Consider the following 24035-nt stretch of genomic DNA (forward strand, 5'->3'; position numbering starts at 1 on the left):
AAGTAGCTTTTAGTTATGTTAATTAAGTAAAAGGGAGAGGTCAAACATTATTCTTTCAGAGTACACTCAATTTTGTTTTTCACAATATTTTTTTTTTTCTGATGCACAATTGATGAACAATTCTGCCACAGTACCCTTTCTCCAGTCATGGCAAATGGCGCATTGAACCACTGTTCAAATGTGCTACAGCTCTTGAAAATGGTCGGAAGGAGGAAGTTGAGAAGAGCCCAAAGTTCAGGCAATTTGTTCTGCAGTGGAGTTCCAGTCAGCAATATCCGCCTAGGGGCTACATAGTGAGTGTTCAAGACCTGAGTCAGCTTGCAGTGATGGTTCTTCATTCGATGGCCTTCATCTACTATCATGTATTTCCATCGAATCTGCAAGAAGAAAAGTTGGTGAAGTTTGAGCAGGACAGACTGAGATCACTCCCATCTATTTAAAACAGGGACATTTGAAATGTGAAACATCTGTCATTCTCATTTATGAGAAACGCCAAATTAGGCAGTATTCAAGAATCAGCGGCCTTACAAGCCACAAAAATAGGAATAAAAACAGGTATGCTGAAATCTGTAACTTGACTTGCAACAGTGAACAGCTGATTCCTCCCATTTCTCAGGAGGAATTCAGGTGACTGTCTCTTCAAGGCCAAAATGTGTTTTACTAGGAAAGAAAAAGAGTAGAAGAACTTCAAATAAATGTGTCTGAAATAAGAATACAGACAAGAGGCAACAGCATTTTGACATAACTATGTTCTCAAAATACAGCAACCCTGAACTTTGCTGTGTTTCAGCTAATCTCTATCTTTTAATTCAGGAACAGAGAAATATAATTAAGATAAATTCAGTGCATCTTCTTATATAAAGTTTCCAGTTCTTAATGGGTCAGCTTAAATGCAGCCTGGGAAGATACAGAAACAAAGTTGTCCGAGTTCTCTATTATTTTCTGTCATAAGACACAGAGGGTCAACATACGTGCCTTTGGATGAACTGTATGGATCATTGCTTGAGTCTAAACACTTCAGTGACAGAGTTCTATAGCTTGCTGTTTCCAGAAGCTTGATGTCAGCTGTTTCGGTTTTAATAGCATACACTTCCTCACAGCGCTCTTTGCAAGAAAGCTGCCAAGCTTACAGATTTAAAGCTTTCTGCACCACTTGCTGCTTTATGCACTCTCTCACTGGCAAAGTGGACCAGATAAACAGCAGATAAGCATGTGCAATGTTACTAAAATAAAATTTCCCTCCACCAGATGTTAGGCATATACATGAACCCTAGGCAACGTGACTTAAATACATAAGTCAATCCACACACGCCATGATCATGCTCTTCTAAGTCAGATAATACCTCTGTTGTATGTGAACATATATGAAATATTTCAGTCACATGATGGGGTATGCATATGCATTTACAGCACCATAATAAGGCTATGACACACTGACCAGATGACTAGGAAGGCCTCAGTTTATACTCTTCAAGTACTTTCACAGATGCTAACTAATCCCATTTCCAAGACTATCTGCGGCCTGGACTGCGAGTCTTTCAAAACTGGGTCCTGTGTAGTAAACTGTGATACCGAATTCATGATATATGTAAATATTTAGCCACTTGGGGAGAAACATCATATAGCTGGAGAAGCTCTAATAAAAGTGAGCTTCAGGTCAGAAACAGAATGAAAAGAATATTAGGGTCAGGACTATAGATTAGGACAAATGTTATTATGCAGTTGGCAAAAAAATTCCTGCTTTTCAAAAGGCAGAGGGTTCAACAGTACTGATAAAATTTTACTAGCCATATTCTGGAAAATCTTGATGTCTTCAGGGAGAAAACTGGCAACTGAGAAGTCCAATTATACACAGAGGAATGGAAAAGTAAATGAAAGGCTTAACTTTCATAGGAAGATAAAACAACAACACAAGACTTCTCTGTAAAACAAGAATGTGTTTTGTGATCTGCATCGTTTTATGGTATCTTGAAGGTCTTGCTATTAAGAGATGACAGACATTCATCACTACCTTAGCAAGAATGTGTTTGTCCTTTATTATGTACTCATATGTAGTTAAAAGAACATTAAATTTTCCGCTTCGAAGCTGAGGAACAAGTGAGCGGCGCATTGCAGGTGTACCCTAAAACAGAGAGGAAAGAATGAAATAAAACAGATACACAGATCTTTACAGTCATGAATTTGCAGACACAGAGCAAGTACATGAACCTACAGTATACACTAGAGTGATTTCCCCGACTAGCTTCTGGATTGTTAAGCTCCTTTTGTGTCAGTCTAGTCTCCTTAGTGATTACTTGGCCTTACCAGCAGTAAAGCAGCCAAACAGTATTTAGCTTTGTACAAAATGTGAAGTATTTATCATTCATATTGCTCTAGTTAAAAGCCTTGTAATCTGATAATTAACAGTTTTCTTCCGTATTTCATTATCTAAAAGTAATTACAGTTTATTATAGTCATCATCTTAGGAATGTTAACTGTCACTGCTTAGTACATGACAAAACTCCACAAGTGAATAACTTACAAACATCTACAGACAGAGGAAAAGTAGGCTCTATTCTCATTCCTTTCACTTTATTCATATAAAAAAGCAAATCAAACCTTGTAAGATATTTTCACCACAGAAGGAGCCCATTTGTCAAATTCATATGTCCAATTGGATAAGGTCCTACAAAGATTGTTAAGAAAAAGTAATATATTTCATTATTTGCTTAGTAAAAACACACTGAACTTCATGCATACACCATGTTTCCATTTAGTTGCTGAATATTCAATGCATTTTCAATACATTTCATGTAATCAATCCCCACAATTAACAGTGTACTAAAAATAAGTAGTTTATATACTGTAAAAGAGTATCTGCATCTTTTAGAGGAGAAGAAACAGAAAAAAATGGGAAAAATGTCTTTCATCTCAGGGGCCACTTCACAACCAATTCAGAATAGTGCTTTACATACCCCTTTGTATTTTAGATGTATTAAGCAGATGAAAGATCTCTGCACAGAAACAGACTTGTATGTTATTTTGTGCTACTGATTTCCCACAAACTGAGGTTGCAACCTTTTGGACATAGTCTCAACAGAATTCATTTGTGTTCTGCTGTAATGATATGCTATTGCCACCCAGTGCCACTGTGCAGCTTTATTTTGGCATTGTGTTGCTTCTGCAGTACGATCACAATAAATGCTTTTCAAAATGGCTAAGCTGACTGCTGGCAGGAAAGAGCTAGAATTCTTAAATTCACTGGACCTATGACAGCAGCAGTAATACGTAATAATGTTGGGGGAGGAAGATGGCAGCAAAAAAAAATATGTTAAAACGTCTAAGGGAGTTAGTTTCAGACGCTTTCTGTTAGAAACTTAAGGAAAACTATCATATTACTTTAAAAAAAAGGGGGGGAGGGGGAGTTCCACTGTATTCCTGTGAAAGCTGAGACTTAGTAACACTCCCAATTCACTTTTTGTTTTAGTTAATAGGGTTGCCCCATCCATTTCTTCTAGAGTTCATTACTTTCATATTATTGTATTTTGTATATATATACAATGTATATGTATTTGTGTACAACATATATTGTATCATCACTATTTATACTATGCCATACTACTAGACACAGCTCTGGAATTTATGTTAGTTAGTCAGTAACTACAGTAGCAGAGCCAGAAGGCAGGATACCTCAAAAGAAATTACAATAAATGGCCATGAATAAATTATATTCCAATTGTGCCATGCATCTACATGCTCTGCACAATTGTTTGATTTTAAGATTGGTAGATGAATTATCTAGCATATCTATTATAAAGCACCAGAGAACTTCCACACAAATGGAAGGCATTTACCACGTACACACAGAAACAAGCAAACAAACAGATCCTCCAAACCCAGTAGTTTTACTCTGCCTAACAGCATCCATTTGAAACATAGCATTTCAAATAGCTAAAATCTACATCTTGCCTTCAGAGAAAGGAAAAGGTATTTAAAAACTACAAAAGAAGTGGCATCTTGGAAAACCAGGAAACAAGGAAAAGGGAGCAACATGACAAATAACCATAATCTGGATGATATTTTGAGACCAAGATTTTGATTATCACAGATTTCTATGTCAAGGACTAGTTACATAGTACTTAAAAGATTATCCAACATCGTTGAAGTACGATTATTTAATGTTTGATGGGGCACCTTTAAAAGAACTAAAACCTAAATTTTTAATATCACACTTAAAGTTCAATGAAGAAAATTGCAGGCATGTAACATGAAAGAAACACGATTACTCTCTTGTGGTTTACATGTGGACTAAGTAACAGTAAATACATCACACAGTTTGCCAAAAGAGTGCTCAGTTAAACTAATGGAATCAAGTGCTTTTACTAGCCATCTGGTCACCCATCCAACGCCAGATAATCAGCTGGGAAACAATGATCAAAGAAAATTCAGAATACAGGCTCGGTGTAATCTCACCATGCACCTCTCTTGTCATTAAGTGAAAAACAAATATTGTTTGCTAATAAGCCTATCTGCAATGCTTAGAATGATAATAACAGAGTGAAATTCTTTACTTACGAAAGGGGAACAATAATGAGATAGGGGCCATTGAGTCTTTTGTGCTCCATCAGGTAAGTGATGAGTGCAATAGTCTGTATGGTTTTTCCTAGCCCCATTTCATCAGCTAAAATTCCATTCAAATTGTTATTATAGAGTGAGACCATCCATTCCAGTCCCTGTAGCTGAAATGAAGAATAATAACTTCAGTTATTTAAAACCTACACTAGTAATTAACACCAGTATGACAGAAGCAAGCTTCTCATGTCCCTGCCTACTTAGATATTGGAGTTCCTTCAAAAGTAGTACGTGTATAGGGATCTGCATTCCATAACACCCCCACAATAAACAAGGCTGCTGACTGCCTCTATTGGATCCCTCTTCCTTCGATGCACACGCTGGACAACGTATTGACAATGTTGCAGCAAAAAAGAAGAGAGCCTTACAGTTGAGAACATGACATATTTCTCTGAATGACTGACTCCTACCCTATCTTAGCCACAGAGCTTCCCAATGACGCCAGAAAAATTATTTTATATAACGTTCTGGAATGGTTAGTGAATTAAACATTCTCTTTCTGGTAGGAGCTCAACATAAGACAGGTAGAAGTGCTAGGGATCCACAACAGAACTCAAATTCAGATGGGATTTTTGCTACAAACACAGAACAATTCAGTTGGGAATGGACCTCAGGCAGTCTCCAGTCCGGGCTTGCAAACACCTAATAATAGAGATGGTACAAGTTCTCCGAGTCCCTGAGACTGTCCTACTGGGAAAAAGGTTTTCCTCTATAATACATCTGATCCTTTTTTAAACTTATGTTCACTGTCATTTGTCCTCCCAATATGCATTGCTGTGAAGAGCCTGCTATGAAAATATTGAAGTGCTTTGAAAAAGAGAAATCAGCTTAACTCTTGAATTTTAAGTCTTTTAAACAAGCTACTGTAATAGAAGGCAATGCTGAAGGGCAGAGTAAGCAGCAGCTGTTATCATCTGCATGATTAAGAAACACTCCTCCTTCTAGTTCTCTACAAGCACAAGTTCTTTATCTCATCTTGGTGAAAAAGTATTACACTTTTTTTCACGCGGAAATAGAAATAATTTAGTCGCCTGCCCGGAGAAAAGAAGCTGAGAAGTTGCAGCTCCCAGTGGCTTCTCAGAAAGTACAGAGTAGCAGATGTGTTGAAAGCATGCACCAAGGACATTTTCAGTAATGCACAAATTTTGCTTCTGTCAGAAGACAGAAATTCTTAGCTGCTAAATCTACTGTACGTCTGTAAAGAACACAAGACATCAATCTTCATAGTAAAATGTTTTCTTAATTTCTGATTTTTTTTCTGTCAGTGCATTGAAATACTTAAATTTAAAGAACCCCCTAGAAAAGAAAACAGTAAGTAAAATTCAAATCCTAGGTCCAAAAGGATAGCAAAAATAAAACAGTTGGTCTGCAATAAAAAAACTGCTGCATGTACAGTTAGTTGATAATATTATTCAAGTAGTATGAATGAAATACAATCATTGATAACATTATAAGATGAGCATTATTGCTTTGTCCACACAATCCCTGATTTCTAGTCTAATAGAGAACTTGTATTTTTAAAAAATTTTGCAATTTGTCATAGGTTTTGATGTATCATACTGAAATGTCTAGTAAAATCTAAATTTTAGATATTTTGTAACTTAAATATTTTAGCATGTTTTACTCAATGAGAGGTATATCATGCAGGAGCCTAGCATCACTACCCAACAGACAGCTCTGGAACAGGAGGTTTTTTGCAAATTTAAGTCAATTCCAAATAGATTTCTCACCTGATAATGTTTTAGTGTGCCATTAATGAGAAGGGAAGACTGCTTCTCCACCCTTTCTGTGATCGCATGAGCAACAGTGTAGTAAGATTGAGATCCTCTAGCACTATACTGCATACTGTATTCATCATCCACATCTTGTTTGGCTGTCCTGGAAAGCACATGAAGAACTAAGGTAAATTCCCACAAAAAAAACAGGTGTTTTTTTGACCACACATCTTTAAGTGGAAATCCCCAGCTGTAGTGAGTGCACCCAGAGCACAGAAGCTACTTTAAGTAGTATAAAGCCAATACCAAATAATGATGTTCCTTTTCCTGCCCATGTTCACTCACTGAGATCTATAGTAACCTATTTTGGGGGAACCTCATTGTAAGAGATCATAATTCCTAACAAAAAGCAGCACCTAAAGAACACTCACTCAATGATTTGCTTAGCATCTTTCTCAGAAACTTCCTCACTGTTAGGATCTAGAAGTATCTTCTCATCTGCTTCTAATCTGCTTGATTCTTCTTCATCATCCTATAAAGACACAAAAAGAACAGAAGCACTGGCGATCACATCATCTTCCTAAATCATACCTTCAACTAACGTTCTTGTTCTTATTGGTAGCTTTCATTGGACAATCTTTTATGGTAACAGGAACCAGGACCAGAAAGTTCAACTGACACCTATCCTGCAACAAAATTGCACTGTAACACAACAAAATATATCAGAGGGAAAAAGAAAGTATTCTCTCTTTAATGATTTCTTTATTAGAAGAGCTTTGTTCTGTCTATCCTATTCATGAAAAGGATTCCCATACTGTCCATATGTTTATATCATATTCTAGATATGCCGTATTTTAATACTGCTTAAAAAAATGGTGTGTGTTGCTGTTTAGCCTTTTGATTTATTAACTTTTTGGAAACAGATCGCATCTTTATTTTCCTCTAAATCATTTCATTTGCATTCTGGCTATAGTTGCAATGTATGACAGGTGGATAAATTCTGCATTTATTGAGGGCTCTTCAACAGCACCTGAAAAATTTGAAGAAAAGGGTACTGTTCAACAACAAAAATTCTCATCAATAAAGCAGAACAAAACAGTGCTCTGACTTTTGCAGGTGCATTCTTGTTATAATTATTTCCCCAGCTCTAAAGACAATCAAGGCTAAAAAATTTTTACTAAAAATGCAGGCTTATCTCTTTTGACATTCATCCTAGAATATTACAGGATGTAGTCCAAATCTAACAGGTATCATGCATCACCACCTACCTCAATATTGACTGCCTTGCAGGATTTAACAATATTAACAGTGACTAGTCCTACACTCGGTATCTAAATTCTATTCCCCGTTCTATCACTAGCCTACTGAACATTGCTCTTCTCTACTCTTCAGTCTTTCTCTCCTTTAGAAAGTATGCTGCTGAAAAATGCTCTTTTAGTATTGATGAGTCACAGTATCTAATACTGTGGCCCTACAAGGTCAGAATTTTAGTTTATTTTTTTATTAGCTTAAGATTCTTTTTTAGAACTTTTGTAATCAAGTATTTAAATCACTACAAAATATTGAATCAAATAAGTCTAGGTATAACAGTTTGAGCATATGGCCCTGACATAATCTTAGTATTTTAATTAGCATAATATATAGTAACAACTCTGTTATTCAGAATTGCTAATGCAGCTTTCACTACATAAACACATTCTACAGTCTTTAGAGCTTCCACTACCAACAATATATCCCTAAAATGTCTTACTGAATTTAAAATTCAAGCAAACGCGATATGAATACTTCTATGCTCAAAGTTAAGCCAAACCTCAATAAGCATATTCTTGTCCTAAAGGATATGTAAGATGCTGTCACACAAGTGGACAAATGAATGCACCTAAGTACATTGGCCTAATGTACCTTACTACACTGGCCTAAGTCCCACTTCCTCTTCCTCAAAATCTCCTGTCTCCACTGAAGAATTATTAAGGAAAAAAAGCAAAAACATCCTGAAAGCTCTCAAAAACCAGCATGCGCTAGGGTAAATTAGGGCTGCAGTACATGTTTCTAGCACAAGATCCAGATGAACTTTCGGAATTTCTAAAACCACCTGAGTCAGAATTATATCACAATAAATAAAATTTGTCGTATTATCTCAATGGGAGATGCTTCAACGCTGTGACTACCAAAGTAGTGTTTTCTGTAGAAAAGTATTTAATAATGTATACAAGAGGATTTCAAATGATAAAAGATGTTAACTTTCTTCAGCACAAAGCCACTGTATGTCTTTTCTTGAGGCAAATTATAAGATAGGAGCTTGTTTATATACTCTGGGTCATGTTTATCAATTACCAGAGTAAAACCTTTTCTCTTCCTCATCTAGGTTACCAGTTAGGCATTTACAACATATGTAAGGGCAACTACTATGAAATGAACATTGTGACAAAAAATATTTTTTTCCTGTTGGCGTTATACTTAAAATATGCTTCTTTTCTCTTGCTCTCACAAGCTCTTGTATGTTCTTGCTACTTCTTTTTTCTCCTTCCTTATGAAAAAGAGGAAAATGTCATATGGGACAAGAACATACATATAAGGACACATAAATGTCATATGGGATAAGAATTTGTCTGACACAAAGGTCTTTGTGTGTGTGTGTGTGTGTGTGTGCGCGCGCGTGTGTGTTTTTTTTTTTTTTTTTTTTTTAAGAGGGCACATACCTCCTCCTCATACTCAGAGCCACTTTCATCTTCACTGTCTGATCTGGGAGCAACTTCATAGCTGTATAAATAAAATGAAAATATAGGAATTAGTGATACAAAAGAAGGAAGGGAATAGGTTCAATACAATTCCTTCTCTGCTTACATGTAATAAATTGAAAAGAGAACGGAATAGGTGAAAAAAGAAGAAAAACAAGAGAGAAACTCATGAAAAATACCAATGTAAGTCAAAATTGAAAAGCCACTTACATGTGTGCTAGCTACTTACCCAGGGTTCATTTCCAGCCAGGCATCCAGCTGACTTGCTTTTGGTGCTTCTGGCCCAAGAAGAACTTTGCCAGTTTCAGTATGAGTCACTTTGACTGGAAGGTCACTCATTTGACTGCTCTCATCTATGGGCTAAAAATTCAAATGACATTCTACAGCGTAAGACTACCAATCTTTTATGTTTGTCATATGTAACAAAAAGAGCTAAAAGCACCTGAAAAATTTACAAGTAGTAAAGTTTCATTATTAGTAACCACAGCTTCCCACATGGTACCTGGCCAAAACTGAGTCACAATATTCTTGTGTGTAACAAAGCTCTGTATGTAATATCCACACATATATCACAGAATTACAGATAAACAAATTAGAGCACTGTGAAACTGAAATAACTGTTGGCTTCCCTGAAAGAAGACAGATTAGCTTTCCCAACTTCTTCAATTAAGCTGTTGAATATCTGCAATAAGAAGTTCCTTTGTCCTGTCTAATCACGGATTTTCTACTTTAAATACTTTTTGACTACTACTACTGCTACTATTACTAAAGAACCTTTTCATAATATATAAAAACACAAAACTGAAAAAATAATTCTAAATACTTGTAAAGATGGTTACCCACTCATGGAGAGTATAAAACTTAGTCTCTTTTCATAAATGATGAAATAAAAGAAATATGTGTGTATTTTCCAGCTGCAGCTGTAACTATATTAAAGGTTTTCCTATACCTCTTTAACTACATCAACATAGGTTATCACTTGAAATTGCAAGTAAGGCCAGAAGAAAATTAAAAGACACACTTTCTAACACTTTCTAAGTCCTTCTATAACTGAATAGAAAAAGGGTATAGCGTGATAGATCTTTAGCAGGCAGCATACGCTCTCTGGTTCTATTACAAAAAGAAAAAGGTAAGTATTTGAAGAATGATAAAGGAAAATTACTCATTTTCAGCTGTTTCTGTAAAAAGAAAGAACATTCAGATGTCTTAAACCATCAAAATAGTATAGTCTATCCTATGCCTGATAAAGGTAATTGACATGCAGTGTAAACAATCTTTTTTCTAAAAATGAGATGCTAGAATATGTTGTACTTACAGACACATCTTAAAAAGTAAATTATGAACTATACGTAGATCACCAAAAAAAATTTAACCATGTGCCAAAGCTGAGAGAGAATTCTCAGTATACTCAGTGATAGACTTTTGCTTCAGTCTTCAACTTTCTGAAGAGAAACAAGTTAGCACAGATATTAATCTTGGTAACTTTTCTCCTGTTTATGAACAACAAGTCTTAAGGAATTTGTATTTGTGGTTATTTTTTTTAAGCTATGGCACTGACTCACATCACTTAAGCACTAGGAAAAAAAATATTTAAAAAAAAAGCAACTTGCAAAACTCTCACCTCTCCATCAGGACCAAGACCAGATGCCATCCCTTCCGCATTTTCTTCAGCCTTCTACAACAGATCAAGAAGTGAAAAATATCACAGACAGTTTATAAGTATAAAAAGGGTACTTTATATAACACAAGCAATTTGAACACAAACAAGGTTTCACTTCATGCCTATGTGGCATGAGACAAACTCAGTTAAAGTTGTAAAAGAAGCATGCAGAGTCACATGAAAAGGAAAGTAGAAAACATACTTTAAAAAGGAGGTAAATGTAAATAATGGCAGTTTTTATATGCAAAAGATTGTAACTAACAGAGCAAAAATTGCTTGGGCAGAAAGAAGTAAAAATCAACAGGCTGCAGATGATCAATAAAAGGTTAACATATTTTTCTCCTAATATTCCTTTAGATTTTAGGCTGGGAAGAGTATGTATCACTGGATATTAATGGAGTATATTTGCTTTTTACTTCAGTGACAGAAAATTATGTATCAACTGACATTCTCAGAAGATACTCTATTCCTCAGCAAAACTGATAAAGAGATAGGTTCACATCACAAAGGACAGTCAATGGACTGTCAAGAAAAACAAGCATTACAGCAGTGTATTTACTTCACATGTTGTCTCATTAAAGATTGTCTCTAATGCCAATTCAGTACATTAAAATCAGGACTGTTCTTAATGATAATACAGATCGGGAACGCTGTTTAAGTTATATCTTAACATTGGAAACAGTAGACTCTTACGTGTTATAAACATACTCTCACAAAAGTATACAAGTCTTAAAGATGGATGGGGGAAAAGGGAATTATTTTGGTCCACCATCCTCAAAATTATCATCTTCTAAATGCTGTTATTTATTACCATACCTAGAATGCTGCTTGTAAACAATGTAGATATGTTGTTTATGCTTATATCAGTTACCAGTAATATTCCTTCCAGACAAACTACAGATGGACATGGATTATAAAAATCCTCTTATCCACCCCCCTAGATATGGAAGGTACTCAGGGGTCACAGAAATGACAAATCACTACTTAATTACCACTTCATACATAGAAGTTGTTTTTCACAACGCATTTTGGCTTCCACAACCAGTCTTTCTGACATCATAAATTAATTTCATATATAAAAAGGTAATTTTCAAAAGCTTCAAATTAAATGTTAAGAATGCACACAACGATCAATGCCACATGCAGAATACCCATATATTAAAAATAAACCTCTCCAAGTTCTTTATCAATAGCCATTTCCAATTCTCCCACAAAATGGACCTGAACTGAGTTTTGAATCTGTACGTCTAAGCAAGCTACCTGTATGTATCAACTGCTTAAAAGAGATTATATCATTGTATTTTGGAGCCATATACTTTACTTCTAACTTATATTTCTAGCCCATTTTTGCCTGTGGAAAATTTATCAACAAATCAAATATTAACAGTTCACAATTTTCTATTTACACTTCTTTCTTGTCCTCTCTGGAATTAATGTTGCAGATTTCTTACAGATTTCAGTGAAGGAAGGTTATTTCACCTAGTATTAAGAATGTGGCAGTGTAGATGACTTTAGGCATTGTGATAACTGTAAGACAACTGGAGATCACTACATTTACAAATGTTAAAATCAGGTTCGAGGGCGAGATAGCCTAGAATTGTCAGCTGTAACTACTTGCCTTCTTTCTCCTCCTCCTCTTCTTCTTCTCTTTGGCAGCTTGTGCCTGTTTGTGTTCCCATACCAGATTAGTCAAGTTAGCCACGTACTCATCTGTTTGCTGCAATAGGTAGGCCAGGCGTCTGTCTTTCTTTTGGTCAATCAACTTACGGTAGCCTTCTTCATCTTCAGCCTAGCAATACAAAACAAACATCAGCTATGATAGAAATACTTCAGAAGAAATACCTAAAGCTCCTATCTCTACAATCACGTCACCTTAGTTGGGATGTTACGATCTGTGTGGGAAGAAAAATAATTGGCAAAAAAATGTTTTGAAGATCAGTACAAGGAGGTCGTATGCTTATGTTAATGGGCTGTAATATATTTGGGGGTGGATAACAAGTGGGATACCACATGGATATATCTTGGCATCTATCCTCTTTAATACCTCTCTCAGGGACCCAGAAGTAAAGGATGAAGGGCACTCTTGTCAAGTCTGCAGATGATACAAAATTGGGAGGATCAGTAGATTTGCTCAAAGGTACGGATGCCACTCAGAGAGACCTGGACAGGTAGGTCAACTGAGTCAACAGGAACCTGGTGAAATTTAGGAACGGCAAAAAGTTTTGAAAAAGAAGATTCCCTGGCTATGGTACACACCAATGAAATCTTCAGCTTAAAAAGCTGGGGGCTCATTTCAGCTAAATGTGAGCCAACAAGGTGCTCAGTAGTTTTGGGGCCCTTTAACACAGAAAGGCATCAATAAACTGCAGTAAGTTCAGTGGAAAGCCACCAAGGTGGTCAGGGGCTGGAGCACAAGCCCTGTGAACAAATTCTGAAGTACACGGGTTTGTTAAGCCCAAAGAAGAGGGAACTTCATGGAGACCTAACAACTGTCCTCTAATAGGTATATGGAGGTTATTGAGGACACAGAGCCAAGTTCTCAACAGCAGTGCTTTGCAGGATGATGAGAGACAACAGGTGCAAGAGTTTCAGACTCGGTATCAGAACCTTTTCTCCAGACAAGCAGTGGAACAAGGCCCAAGTAGAAAGTTTTCAAGATCCAACTGAACAAAAGCCTTGAGCAATCAGGTCTGTCTTCATCACTGATTCTGCTTTGGGCAGGAGGCTGGACTAGGGACCTGCATTCCCAGGCAGCTTGAGTGACTCTGGGATTCAGGGATTTATGATTCTAAAGATCTGCTCTCATGGACTGGTGATGGGAAATTCTCCAACAGTTATGTCATGGAATGGGAAAAATACATGCAAAAGCACACTGGACAGGTTACAATCCTGGGAAACAGATGTAATTGGTAAGTCTCCTACAGAGATGATTTTTCAATGATGTAAAGTTCAGCTAAGCCTGTTATCTAGAGTTGGATGCCAAACCTGCAGTTAGTCCTCTTTCCAGTATGAATAATTATCTTTTTCCTCTGGGTGTTGGAAGGAATTTTATTTTGAGCAGTTTATCTATCATCTGTCTACTCGGGTATTATTTCATTTTGATACAGGCCACTATCAGAGACAGGATTCACCAGATCAGCCTCATCTGAGTCATTCTGGTAACTGCTGCATCTTTATGTGCCTAAGTGTGCTGTTAGGGGTAAGACCTACCATGATTTGTGGGTGCCATGCAGATACAATTCATTCTTTGAGCATGTTAGGAAAATATAATAGAAAAATCACAGATGCCAGTGACAATTTTGGCCAAAACAACTTGATAAACAAATTAACAATCAAGGAAATATACAATGCCTCATAAAAGCAAATATGAGCAAAAAGACGTTTTAAAGACATTTACTCCCAAAAAGACAGTACACTGGAAGGTACAATCTCCTGCTTTTCTGGAGATGTACCAGAACCACACTAAGCTGGCAAGAGTTGCTATAATGCTCAAATTCAGCTGATAAAAATCAATTTGTAAAATTCAATTGTAATGTTTAAGATAACACAGCTAAAAAGCTCAACAAGTAAGCTTTTATAACTATTATTACTGAACACAGAATCACTGTAATCTAGCTAAGGTACTTCCTTTTAAGCATCTGACTGCGTTTTTTTCTGAAGCATACCACTTAAGACTCTTGTATGAGATACACAATAGTATTAATGAGCTGTGACACAACCACCATTTCTAATTCTAGTCAATGAAGGACAGCATGTATAATGAATTCAATGCTGCTGAGAAGATAGATACGTTAAGAGAGTTTTAGACATAACACATTTTCCTAGACTTGGCCAAGGTGTCCGAATAGAGATGTTTTAAAATCCTCTAGTATACAGCTCTAAATTAAAAACATCACAACTGGACTGAAATTAAATAGATAAAATACCCCACTAGCATAACATGCACAATTCGTTTTTGCAGAAGATTTTAATTGTGCATTTTGGGCACGTACTTCTGACTGAAAAAACTCCAACTAAAAATGACTACGAGGTGCTCTGTCTGTGGTAAGAGCTAGTTGCAGACTTTAGTTAGAAGGTTTTAGGAGGAAACACTGCTAACAGTATTCTGCACTATTTCTCGACATGCAAATCCATTTCAAATTTTTTAGCTGTAGACATATTTATCACAGATTATATCAAGTATCTCGGAGTGACTTAAACTTACTAACCTCACAACACACAACAATATTCTTAATAAAATCAAGATTATTTTGTTTGTCTTTCAAACAGCTCTTTTCTCTAACAATTTACTATAACAGTTTGAGCAGAGAGAGTGCTGGTAGTTATGTCTAATTGCAAAAAAGCTCTATAATACAGATTAGTATATAAGTTTGAGAAGGACACTAGAGTCTAATCATGTTTTTCTTTTATGCAAGTCCTTCATTACATTTTATATGCATTTCTAAACTTCTAGTCATTTTAAAATTTAGTCACTTCCGAATTTTGTTTTGCAATTTTCAAAACCAAGCTCTTCAGTCCTTAACATGGTGGGAGCAGACTTAGACAAGGATTGAAGTTTTCTGCCCCAGGCTGTAGAACCTTAGATTTTTGATTGCTTTTTACTAGCACTGTGTTTTAGAGAAAGCATGTCCATTACCATTCAATTCTATTTCAGTTCCAGTAAGATGCTGAATTAAGACCAGCATTTTATCAATGTCTATAAGGATGTCAAGGGGATGGGACTAAACTTTCTTCAGTTGTCCCATGTGAAAGGGCTAGAGGCAACAGGCAAAAACTGAACTACAGGAAGTTCCGCCTGAACGTGAGGAGGGATTTCCTCACTGTGAGAGTGACGGAGCACTGGAACAGGTTGCCCAGAGAGGTTGTGGAGTCTCCTTCTCTGGAGATATTCAAGGCCTGCCTGGATGCAACCCTGTCTACCATGCTCTACGCAACCCTGCTTGAGCAGGGGGTTTGGACTACATGATCTCCAGAAGTCCCTTCCAACCTTACCCATTCTATGATTCTATGAAGATCCCTATCTTCCCTGAGGCCTACTGTTTGTAGATTTCAAATATTGAAAGAAAAACAAAGTTTTAAAAGGAGCTAACCAACCACTGTTGCTCTACACGGTTGTACATACAAATTCCTATGTCTACACTCAAAAGTTCTAAAACTATTTTTACTACAGAAATGTTGGCAGTCCTCTGATCAGTTCCACAATGTCCTCAGAAGACACAGTCATACATAAAATCATTATGTTCTGTCTTAATAAGAGAGGTATCGAATATTGTGCAGGTGCAAGGGAGGAAAAATATGAAGCAACAGCAGCAAGGAGAATGGTCATGTGTCATTAATGGGTAGAGCTGACTACCATTAATTCCCAAGCTGCATGCATTTACATCTACTGGTTATCTGTGCTTGCATGTGAAATCAGTTTTATGTAAAGCCTGCTGAGTAATGCCATTAACAAGTTGATCACATGCAGTCTTCAAAACTATAAAACCTAAAATACAGTATTTGTATGATGAATAAATATCCCTACATTTTTGTAAAAATGTTCATATACGAAATTAAAGAGATTAAGTAATATTATACAAAAATTGCACTGATAAGTTTTGAAGCTGGTAAATAAAAGAACTATCCTCTTATCATAAAACTCAGAAAAAGTAGTAGCTATGGCTTAAAGAGAACTCTATCACATTCACTACCAATATCAGAAATACACACATTCAAACTGCAGCAATTTTAGATTTATACTTTTGGGGTTGCAGAGGCTTTACTCTACAAAGGAAACACACAAGCATTTGAGAGTGTATATAAGATATTAAAAGCAAAAGGTATGTGATTTTAGCTAAAATAGTCATACCTCTCCCTTCACTCCTTACCATCAATCTTCTCATTCTTTCTTTCTCAATTCTCTCTGTTTCCTTCTTCTGCTCACGCTCAGTGTTGGCATGCCAAGTTGCCACAGCTTTAGAAAGCTTCTGAATTTTCCCAGCCACTGACCGGTGGTATTCTTTAAAATCTTTAGCGTGCTGTAATATGCTGTTCAGGTATTCCTAGAAAAAGAAAACAAATTACTGCAAACGTTTGACAAAACATAGAATTTTAAATCAGGAGCACCCAAGTTCAAATCTTAGAGTGTTCTGATTGCTTGTTACATGACCTGGGATTTTGTGTACCTCAGAAACTCCAAAGGTGATAAAACTTGTAATGCTAAAGACTGGCAGAGCAAAGCAAGGTACTTTTCTGTGACTGGGCAAACAGCCAATAAATTAAAATACCTGATGTTTCTGTCTACGCTTTCTCTCCTGTTCTATCTTCTGCTGTTTCTCAAGCTTTTCTGTCATACGGGCCTCCCTCAGAGTCTGGCGTTTGCTTCGCTTGTAGGCTTTGGAGTTCAGCGCTGTCTCCAGTGTTGTGTCACGACGCATGCAAGCTACTACCTCTTGTCTTAGCTAGCAGTGAGAAAAAGAAACATTTAAAAAAAAGTTAACGCATGGAAGAAGACCTTTAATGATTAATATGATACAGTAGAATGGTAACAGTTTAAAAGACATCTTGTTCCATTTTCCTGTTCCACTGCAGTTCTGAAAACATGTATTCCACAGCTTCACCGTTGCAGCAAATAGGTCTGCCTCCCTAAATAAAACTTTAAGTCTCCATAGGATGGCCAATCATTGCAGGTATATCACATTTTTTTTCCTCACAAGATACTGATGAAAATGACTGTTCTGCTGAAATGCAAGGCATTAGCTAAGATGTTACACTATTAAATTGAAGTATGAATGAACAATAAATACAACATACCTTCCTAGAGCTGGTGCTGAAGATAGCTGACAATTGTTTTCTTTGTCAGCTGTACAAGAGCTAACAGGGAGTAGGAAACGGTAAAGGCTTAAAAATTACTATAGTCCCAGTAGTGCAGCCACTTTTCATCTGACCTCTGAGAAAAACTCAGTACAAAGGAGTACCAGGGCAGTGGGAAGGAAAACTCAAGACAGCACAATGCAACTGATGCCAAAGACTTCTGTCAGGATCTTTTTTGCTTGACCTGCCAATTTACATCTTTGCTGTTCCAGATTAGCGAGGAAAGCCAATGGCAAAGGGCCAATAACTTTATAGCACTGTGTTTCCCTTTCTGAAATTCTTATGTTTACACACACACTCAAGATTCAAATTGAATCTTAGAGCTGATCTTGTTAAGCCAAATTTTCAAAACCTGTGTGCCACAGTGGAAATTCTGAAAACAGATCTTGCAGATGTAAGACAAGCAACAACTGTATACAACTCTTCCAAAATAAGAGGGGCCATGACAAATACAAAGAATGTCTAGAAAGATGTGTATGCTATTTGTTTGCTGTTTGAAAATCGGCTTGCAGCCTGTCCTGCTGTTTTCTTTGTGTTACTGCTGTTATCTGTATGAAATACACCATTCTAGGGTTACATCTTAGACTACAGGATAAAGCAAGGGGGGAGGAGGGAGAAGGGGGGAGGATGGGGGGGTGGGGAAAGGGGGGAACATCAGGTATTTTACATTTAAACATTTCCAAAAAAATAAACAAAATTAAGATTAAGTTAAACAGTAAGTTCTGTAAAATGCTTCCTATAACTGGGCTTGCTCTCATGCAAAAATCTCCTGGTTCATCTCACTGCTGTGGTAAAATTTCTTGCCAGTTCATCCTATGACACATCATCATACTTGGCAATAAGAATTTCCCTGAGGCAAAAGGCATTACCTGGCGTTGGAAATTCAGTAACCTAAGTGCCTTCAACTCCACTGTAGCTTTGGTTCGCAGATCAGGAGGCAACGAGCCAGGCAAGTTCTCCAGCTCCTGGATTCTGTGAGCAATTCGAGCCTGAAGCCTAAACAAACACAGGATCAGAAAAAATACCAGGAGAAATCTGTGAAAGGTTATCAAACTTACACAGTAAAAATGGGCAATTTATCTCAGTTATTATTTGACTTTTAATACTTGTTTCTGAACTAACAGGCTTTTATAGAGATGGAGATGAAATTAGGTGTCCTTCCCCATTTAGAGAATAAATTGCCAAATAATGAAAACTCTCCTTTGCCCTATTTGAATTTTGGCTTAAAGTTTATGCAAAAAGTGAGTTGGGAATTCTTTTATTTATACAATAGAATTCTGGTTTTAGGCTTCTTTCATGAGTATTATTTTATGCACAGCTTAGTCAGTCACTAGGCACAAATGGAACTTTCTTAAATAACAAACCCTTATCCTCTCAACACTGAGGATTCTACCTGCTTTTTTATTGATAAATTCGTTAGATCTGATTTACAGTCTAATGGCTATGTAAACGGTACTTCACTCTTACTTTACAGAATCCTTAGTCAAATCCATTCAAATTAGAGAGAGTAATGCACGAACCAGAAAGAATTTATTTTTCACACTGAAAACTAAATTCAGAGAGCTAAAAGTTACACAGTTTTTGTAAGTATTTCTAATTTACAATTAAGTATTTTTTGTGAACCTCAAATTTTGCTTAGGCATTATAATTACAGAACTCCAAATTTTACATTTCTTAAACACTTTATCAGTCCCCTTCATTTCTCATATGCTTCAAAAAAAAGGGGGGGGGGGGAAGGAGGGTAGGAAAAAAAAAAGAGAGTCCTCTCTTTCTGCAAGTTAAAAACCTAAAGGCACAGGACTGGGAAGATGGCTAACCTCCCACCACTGCATATGACTCACAAGATCTCCATTTTTACTTTCACCGAGCATAAAACATCAGATCTCGTTAGAACAGGTGTCTACTGTTGTTCTCCTGCATTAAGAACTTTGGAATTAGCCTGAAGGCAGAAGGAAAACTGTTTCCGTTGGGCTTCTTTGCATACAGTGATGGATCATCCTCCCTACTTCCCCAACCCTTTCTCTTCCACATCACACAAGAGTATTAACATGTCAGCCCTGCAGCTGAAAGGTGGATCACAGATCAGACACACTGACTGAACCTGGTGAGTCAGAGCAAGAGATTAAATCTGCTGAGTATGCAGAGAGAGTAACAAATACAAAGACTTGTTTCTGATAGTGGTACCCTTGACCAAAAGAGTCCCAGTAAAAGGCACGTTTTATCTGACCAGAGCATACTGCCAAAACTGTCACATGCAGGAGATAGAGATGTCATGGTAAGACAATAAACACAAAAGTTTGTCTCTGAAAACACAAGTTTTAATGCAAACACACTAACAATTCCCGCTGGAAACCTGAATACAAGAATTTAATGGCTTGAATCAATTAATTTCTACAAACAAGTTCACAGACAAACTGTTATTTACCACTATTTCACCACAGTAGAACAGATGCAAGAAATCCACTACTTGTATAGTAGAATATTCAGAAATTCTGATAAATACCTTGCCAACAAATCAAAATATTAGTATCCGACAGTAACTATATGCATAACAACTCATGCATCATCTGAAAGGCTACTGGAATTACTTGTAAAGTTGCATATAGTATCTGTTCTGTAACGTACTCCTTCCAAACACTCTACAACTATTCATTTTGGGTCTTCTTGAAAGACTTCTGAAGCTCCTGAAACAACAAAAAGGATGTAAAACTGCGTAACTGCAGAAGACACATTCAGCGTCCTCAAGAGAACAGAAGGAATTCTACTGAAAGTTACAGATATTTGGCCAGATCCAGAGAAGTTTACGATTCTTACAGGAAAATTATTTGTTCATAAAATGACATAGGCACATCTTGCTCCTTCAAGTAGCCATACTATACTTCAAAAAAAAAAAAATTTTTGTACAATTAACTATATAACTGGACTGCTCAGTGACTGAGATCCTAGTGCAACTACAGATGCAAAATCCTAAGAAATCCTGTGATTTTCTTGAAGATTAGAGTTACTATCACACATTCATACAAAAAAAGTAGCTGTGATGTACAAAAAAAATACTGTTCTAAATTGTAAACAGGCACTCTGCCTATTGCTTACTCACACGTGGATGTAATCACAGATCACAACTATGATTTGTTCATCTATATCACTCCCCAAATAACTCTGATGAGTCTTCTAAATGATCCAACTCCAAAACAGATAAGGCCAAATTCTGGTTTCAGTGAAGTTAATTAAATGTTTGTGAGGGGAGCAACAGCAACTTTTCCAAGCTGCTCTTTTGAGCTGTAGACTTAATAAGGCAGTTGAATACAGAACACATGAACATATTTTTAGTCTGTAAACTTTGTAATTTCCTTTTTTGAAAAAAAATATATTGAAAATTTCTTCTTTCCTTCTAGCACTACAGGATGAGCATAAGAAATCCATCTACCTTCTCCTTACTGCAGCTTTTTGCTTTGGATAACTAAAAGGATGACCCACTCTGCAAGTATAACTCTGGGTATAAAACAGGTGGAAGTGTTTCTTAACAGAAAAGCTTACACAGTAATAATTACAATGAAAGCCAAATTTGGGCTGGGATTTACATTGCTGTCATCTAAATTATCAATAGAAATCCAAACATATCATATTTTTGAGATATGACTAAATATATGACTAAATATGATGCAAGCTTATACCGTGTTCTACTATGTCCCAGCTTCATACTGAACAGCTCATCTCTCCCTACATAAGAAACTCTTCACATTGCTAATCAATCTCTTTGATGTTCTCAGTCCAGCTTAGTAGGGACAGTGACTAGAAATGAATGTCTGTAAAACTGGACTATTAAATTATAAAACAGTTTAGCATTTTCAAGATCATTTTTTCCTGTTTTTTTTTCTCCATACGTTGAAACAATTGCAAAAACACAGGTTATCACACAATTCACTTAAATTCTTTGATGATGGGTGATTACATTCCACTTGTAATTCAGCCACAAGAAAGAAGTAGAAAGACAACAGTATTTGTAAATTAATAGAGATATTACCTCAGCGAACTCTTACAAAAACTCCTGTACTTTCTCAAAATAAATCCGGGTTAAAACTGTTTAAATACTAGTGGAAATCTAGAGCATACATATGGAAAGAACAAGAAAGGACAACCAGATGGCTCACACACAAAATTACAAAAAAAAAAAAAAAAAAAAAAAAACATATTTGACAGTTTTATTTCAGACTTTCCCAGAACTATTAATTATATTTTCTTGAGTAGCAAAAGGATTTTTAAAAGAATTTCTTGAAATACATTTCACTTCACATGAATGCAACAACTACTTAAGGCATTTTAAAACTATAGTTGCCTTCTAATCCTTAAAGAGAATGGTAATAATTTGTTAGACTACTGCTATCTTCATGGAAAGATACTAATAGCTATTATTACGTAAATCACAACAGAATCCAAGGTGAAAGGTTTTCTAGATGCCTTTCACAACCACCCCAGGGATAAAAGGCAACTTTGTTTAAAGGATACATGTAATTAATCTCTGCAGTTCAGCAATTTATCTTCACCCATGCATAAAGTGGCTAGCACATTTGCAGTCAAAGATATAGACCCCTTTGCAAAATAACTGACGTATACCCCTTCCTCATTAACTCAGGTCAGCTACATAGGTTATGCTTACATATTTAAACTTTCATAGCATGGATGCCATACAGCAAGCAATGAACCCATACAAAAGGAGATTTTTCAGATAACAAAAAGAAACCACTGACATTCTACAGGACGCTGGTTAACTGCATTTAAAAAAAATAGTGTTGAGAAAGTAGGAAAAAAATCTTTCCACGTAAAGGAATGACTCTGAATTATATTGCATATTATTAGATTTTGGAAACTTAAGATTAAAAAGCAGTACTTCCTTTTCAAGAAAGAGTTAAGGAGAATTTTACAAAAGTAAAATGGTTGAGTTTATTACTTCTGTCAGATTTCAAGGAGCACAGCAACTTTAACAGTTCTCCACATAAAAATAATTTAAAATTCTTTAAGCAGTAATAATTTTAAATATGTAATTTTTTTTCACCTACCTTCAGTCACCTACAGATTAACAACAATTAGCATATAATCCTTCCTCAAAGCAACATGTAACTGCAAATAGCTGCTAGGTACAACCATGTGAACGAGACAGTAATATTAACTCTCAGTTTTCTTTCTCTATGTTAATTTATTCAAAGCCATTTTTATAAGAAGAGCAAGGCTTTTCAGGGAGAAAAAGTAGTCTACTGATGTGTCATCGGATTCAAAACTTTTTCAGAGCAAGCCATATGTTAATAGGTCCGTCACTGCCTGTTCACATGTAGTGCTCTATTTAATACAGGGTTAATAAATAAGAATGCTACACCATACCTTTTATGTGCTATTTGATCAATTATAAGACAAACTACATACCTTCCTGGTAACAAGGAAGTGTAAGGAAAATGGAATTATTGTCACTGGAAAACAAATAGATGTAATTTCTTTCGTGTAACAGCAAAAACTAAACTATTTCATGTTTATGATATGGTCCTGTGTGCAACTAAGACATGTTCTAATATGTGAACTATACAAGTGATCTATAAAAAAATAAAAAGATGTAGAGTAGGATCTACTTCTCCCCCAAAATCAATTATTAACCACGTAGAAAGCGTAAATACACTGAGAGAAATGGCCAAATAATCCATCAAGCAATTTCTTATTTTATAGCAGATAAATTAGCAGTAACTGAATGTGAGACAGGGTTCCCAACAGCATGTTTCACATCTTCAGTCAAGAAACACCATGCTCAAAACCACTGAGTAAACATAGCTTGTCATTTGTAAGAATTCCTAAGTCAGATCAGATTTCCCACAACGAGGCAGTACACAAACATTTTGCCTTTTGGGTTTGTATGTCTGAATTAGGGAACGGTTAAATAACTATGTGATACTTCTATCTTTTCACGAAGAGGTCAGTAATTCAGCCATTTTTCTGAGTACTTCTTAGCAAAATGCACCTTTATTTAAAAAAATTAACTGACAGAACTTAAGAGACAATTGTTTCATAAAGCTATTGCTAACTTTACAGATTTATCAGGATGCAAATGTTTTTACCAATTCTCTTCTATTACCATTTTACTAAGAAAGGGTAAATACTTTACGTTGCTATATTAAACCTACTTACACTAAGGCTAAATCTAGTACCATCCAAAGCATAAAAATCATTAAACTGCTTTTTTCAAAGCTTTTCTGTGATGTTACTTACACTTTTAAATAATGAAAAGACTTCCAGAAGTTATAAACATTCTGACATCCAAAAAACACTCAAATTCCAGCAATGTTCAGCACTAAAGCTTAGCCTCCTATTACGGAATCCCTACCAAATGTCTACCTCGTTTACTTTGCAAAAAAGATCAGGCTATTTAGAACCTAGATATGCTGTAACTGCAACCAGTTCTATACATTAGTATAGACA

The 24035-nt window shown here is 36.1% G+C and overlaps 1 protein-coding gene across 4 annotated transcripts in view; it reads right to left on the reverse strand.

The window, feature by feature from the left end:
* Positions 1-24035, reverse strand: part of SMARCA2 (SWI/SNF related, matrix associated, actin dependent regulator of chromatin, subfamily a, member 2) — a 109401-nt gene that overhangs the window by 57472 nt on the left and 27894 nt on the right. For all 4 annotated transcript variants that reach the window (XM_062599044.1, XM_062599042.1, XM_062599040.1 and 1 more), the window contains 13 exons: positions 18446-18572; positions 16991-17164; positions 16592-16765; positions 12343-12513; positions 10686-10739; positions 9294-9424; positions 9026-9086; positions 6758-6858; positions 6342-6489; positions 4555-4718; positions 2599-2665; positions 2012-2122; positions 135-377 (listed from right to left, as the gene is read on the reverse strand). In XM_062599044.1, coding sequence (XP_062455028.1) covers positions 135-377; positions 2012-2122; positions 2599-2665; positions 4555-4718; positions 6342-6489; positions 6758-6858; positions 9026-9086; positions 9294-9424; positions 10686-10739; positions 12343-12513; positions 16592-16765; positions 16991-17164; positions 18446-18572 — 1726 coding nt within the window. The remainder of the gene's footprint in view (positions 1-134; positions 378-2011; positions 2123-2598; positions 2666-4554; positions 4719-6341; positions 6490-6757; positions 6859-9025; positions 9087-9293; positions 9425-10685; positions 10740-12342; positions 12514-16591; positions 16766-16990; positions 17165-18445; positions 18573-24035) is intronic.

Source organism: Rhea pennata, chromosome Z (genome assembly GCF_028389875.1).
Source record: "Rhea pennata isolate bPtePen1 chromosome Z, bPtePen1.pri, whole genome shotgun sequence".
In the NCBI taxonomy this organism is placed as follows: Eukaryota; Metazoa; Chordata; class Aves; order Rheiformes; family Rheidae; genus Rhea; species Rhea pennata.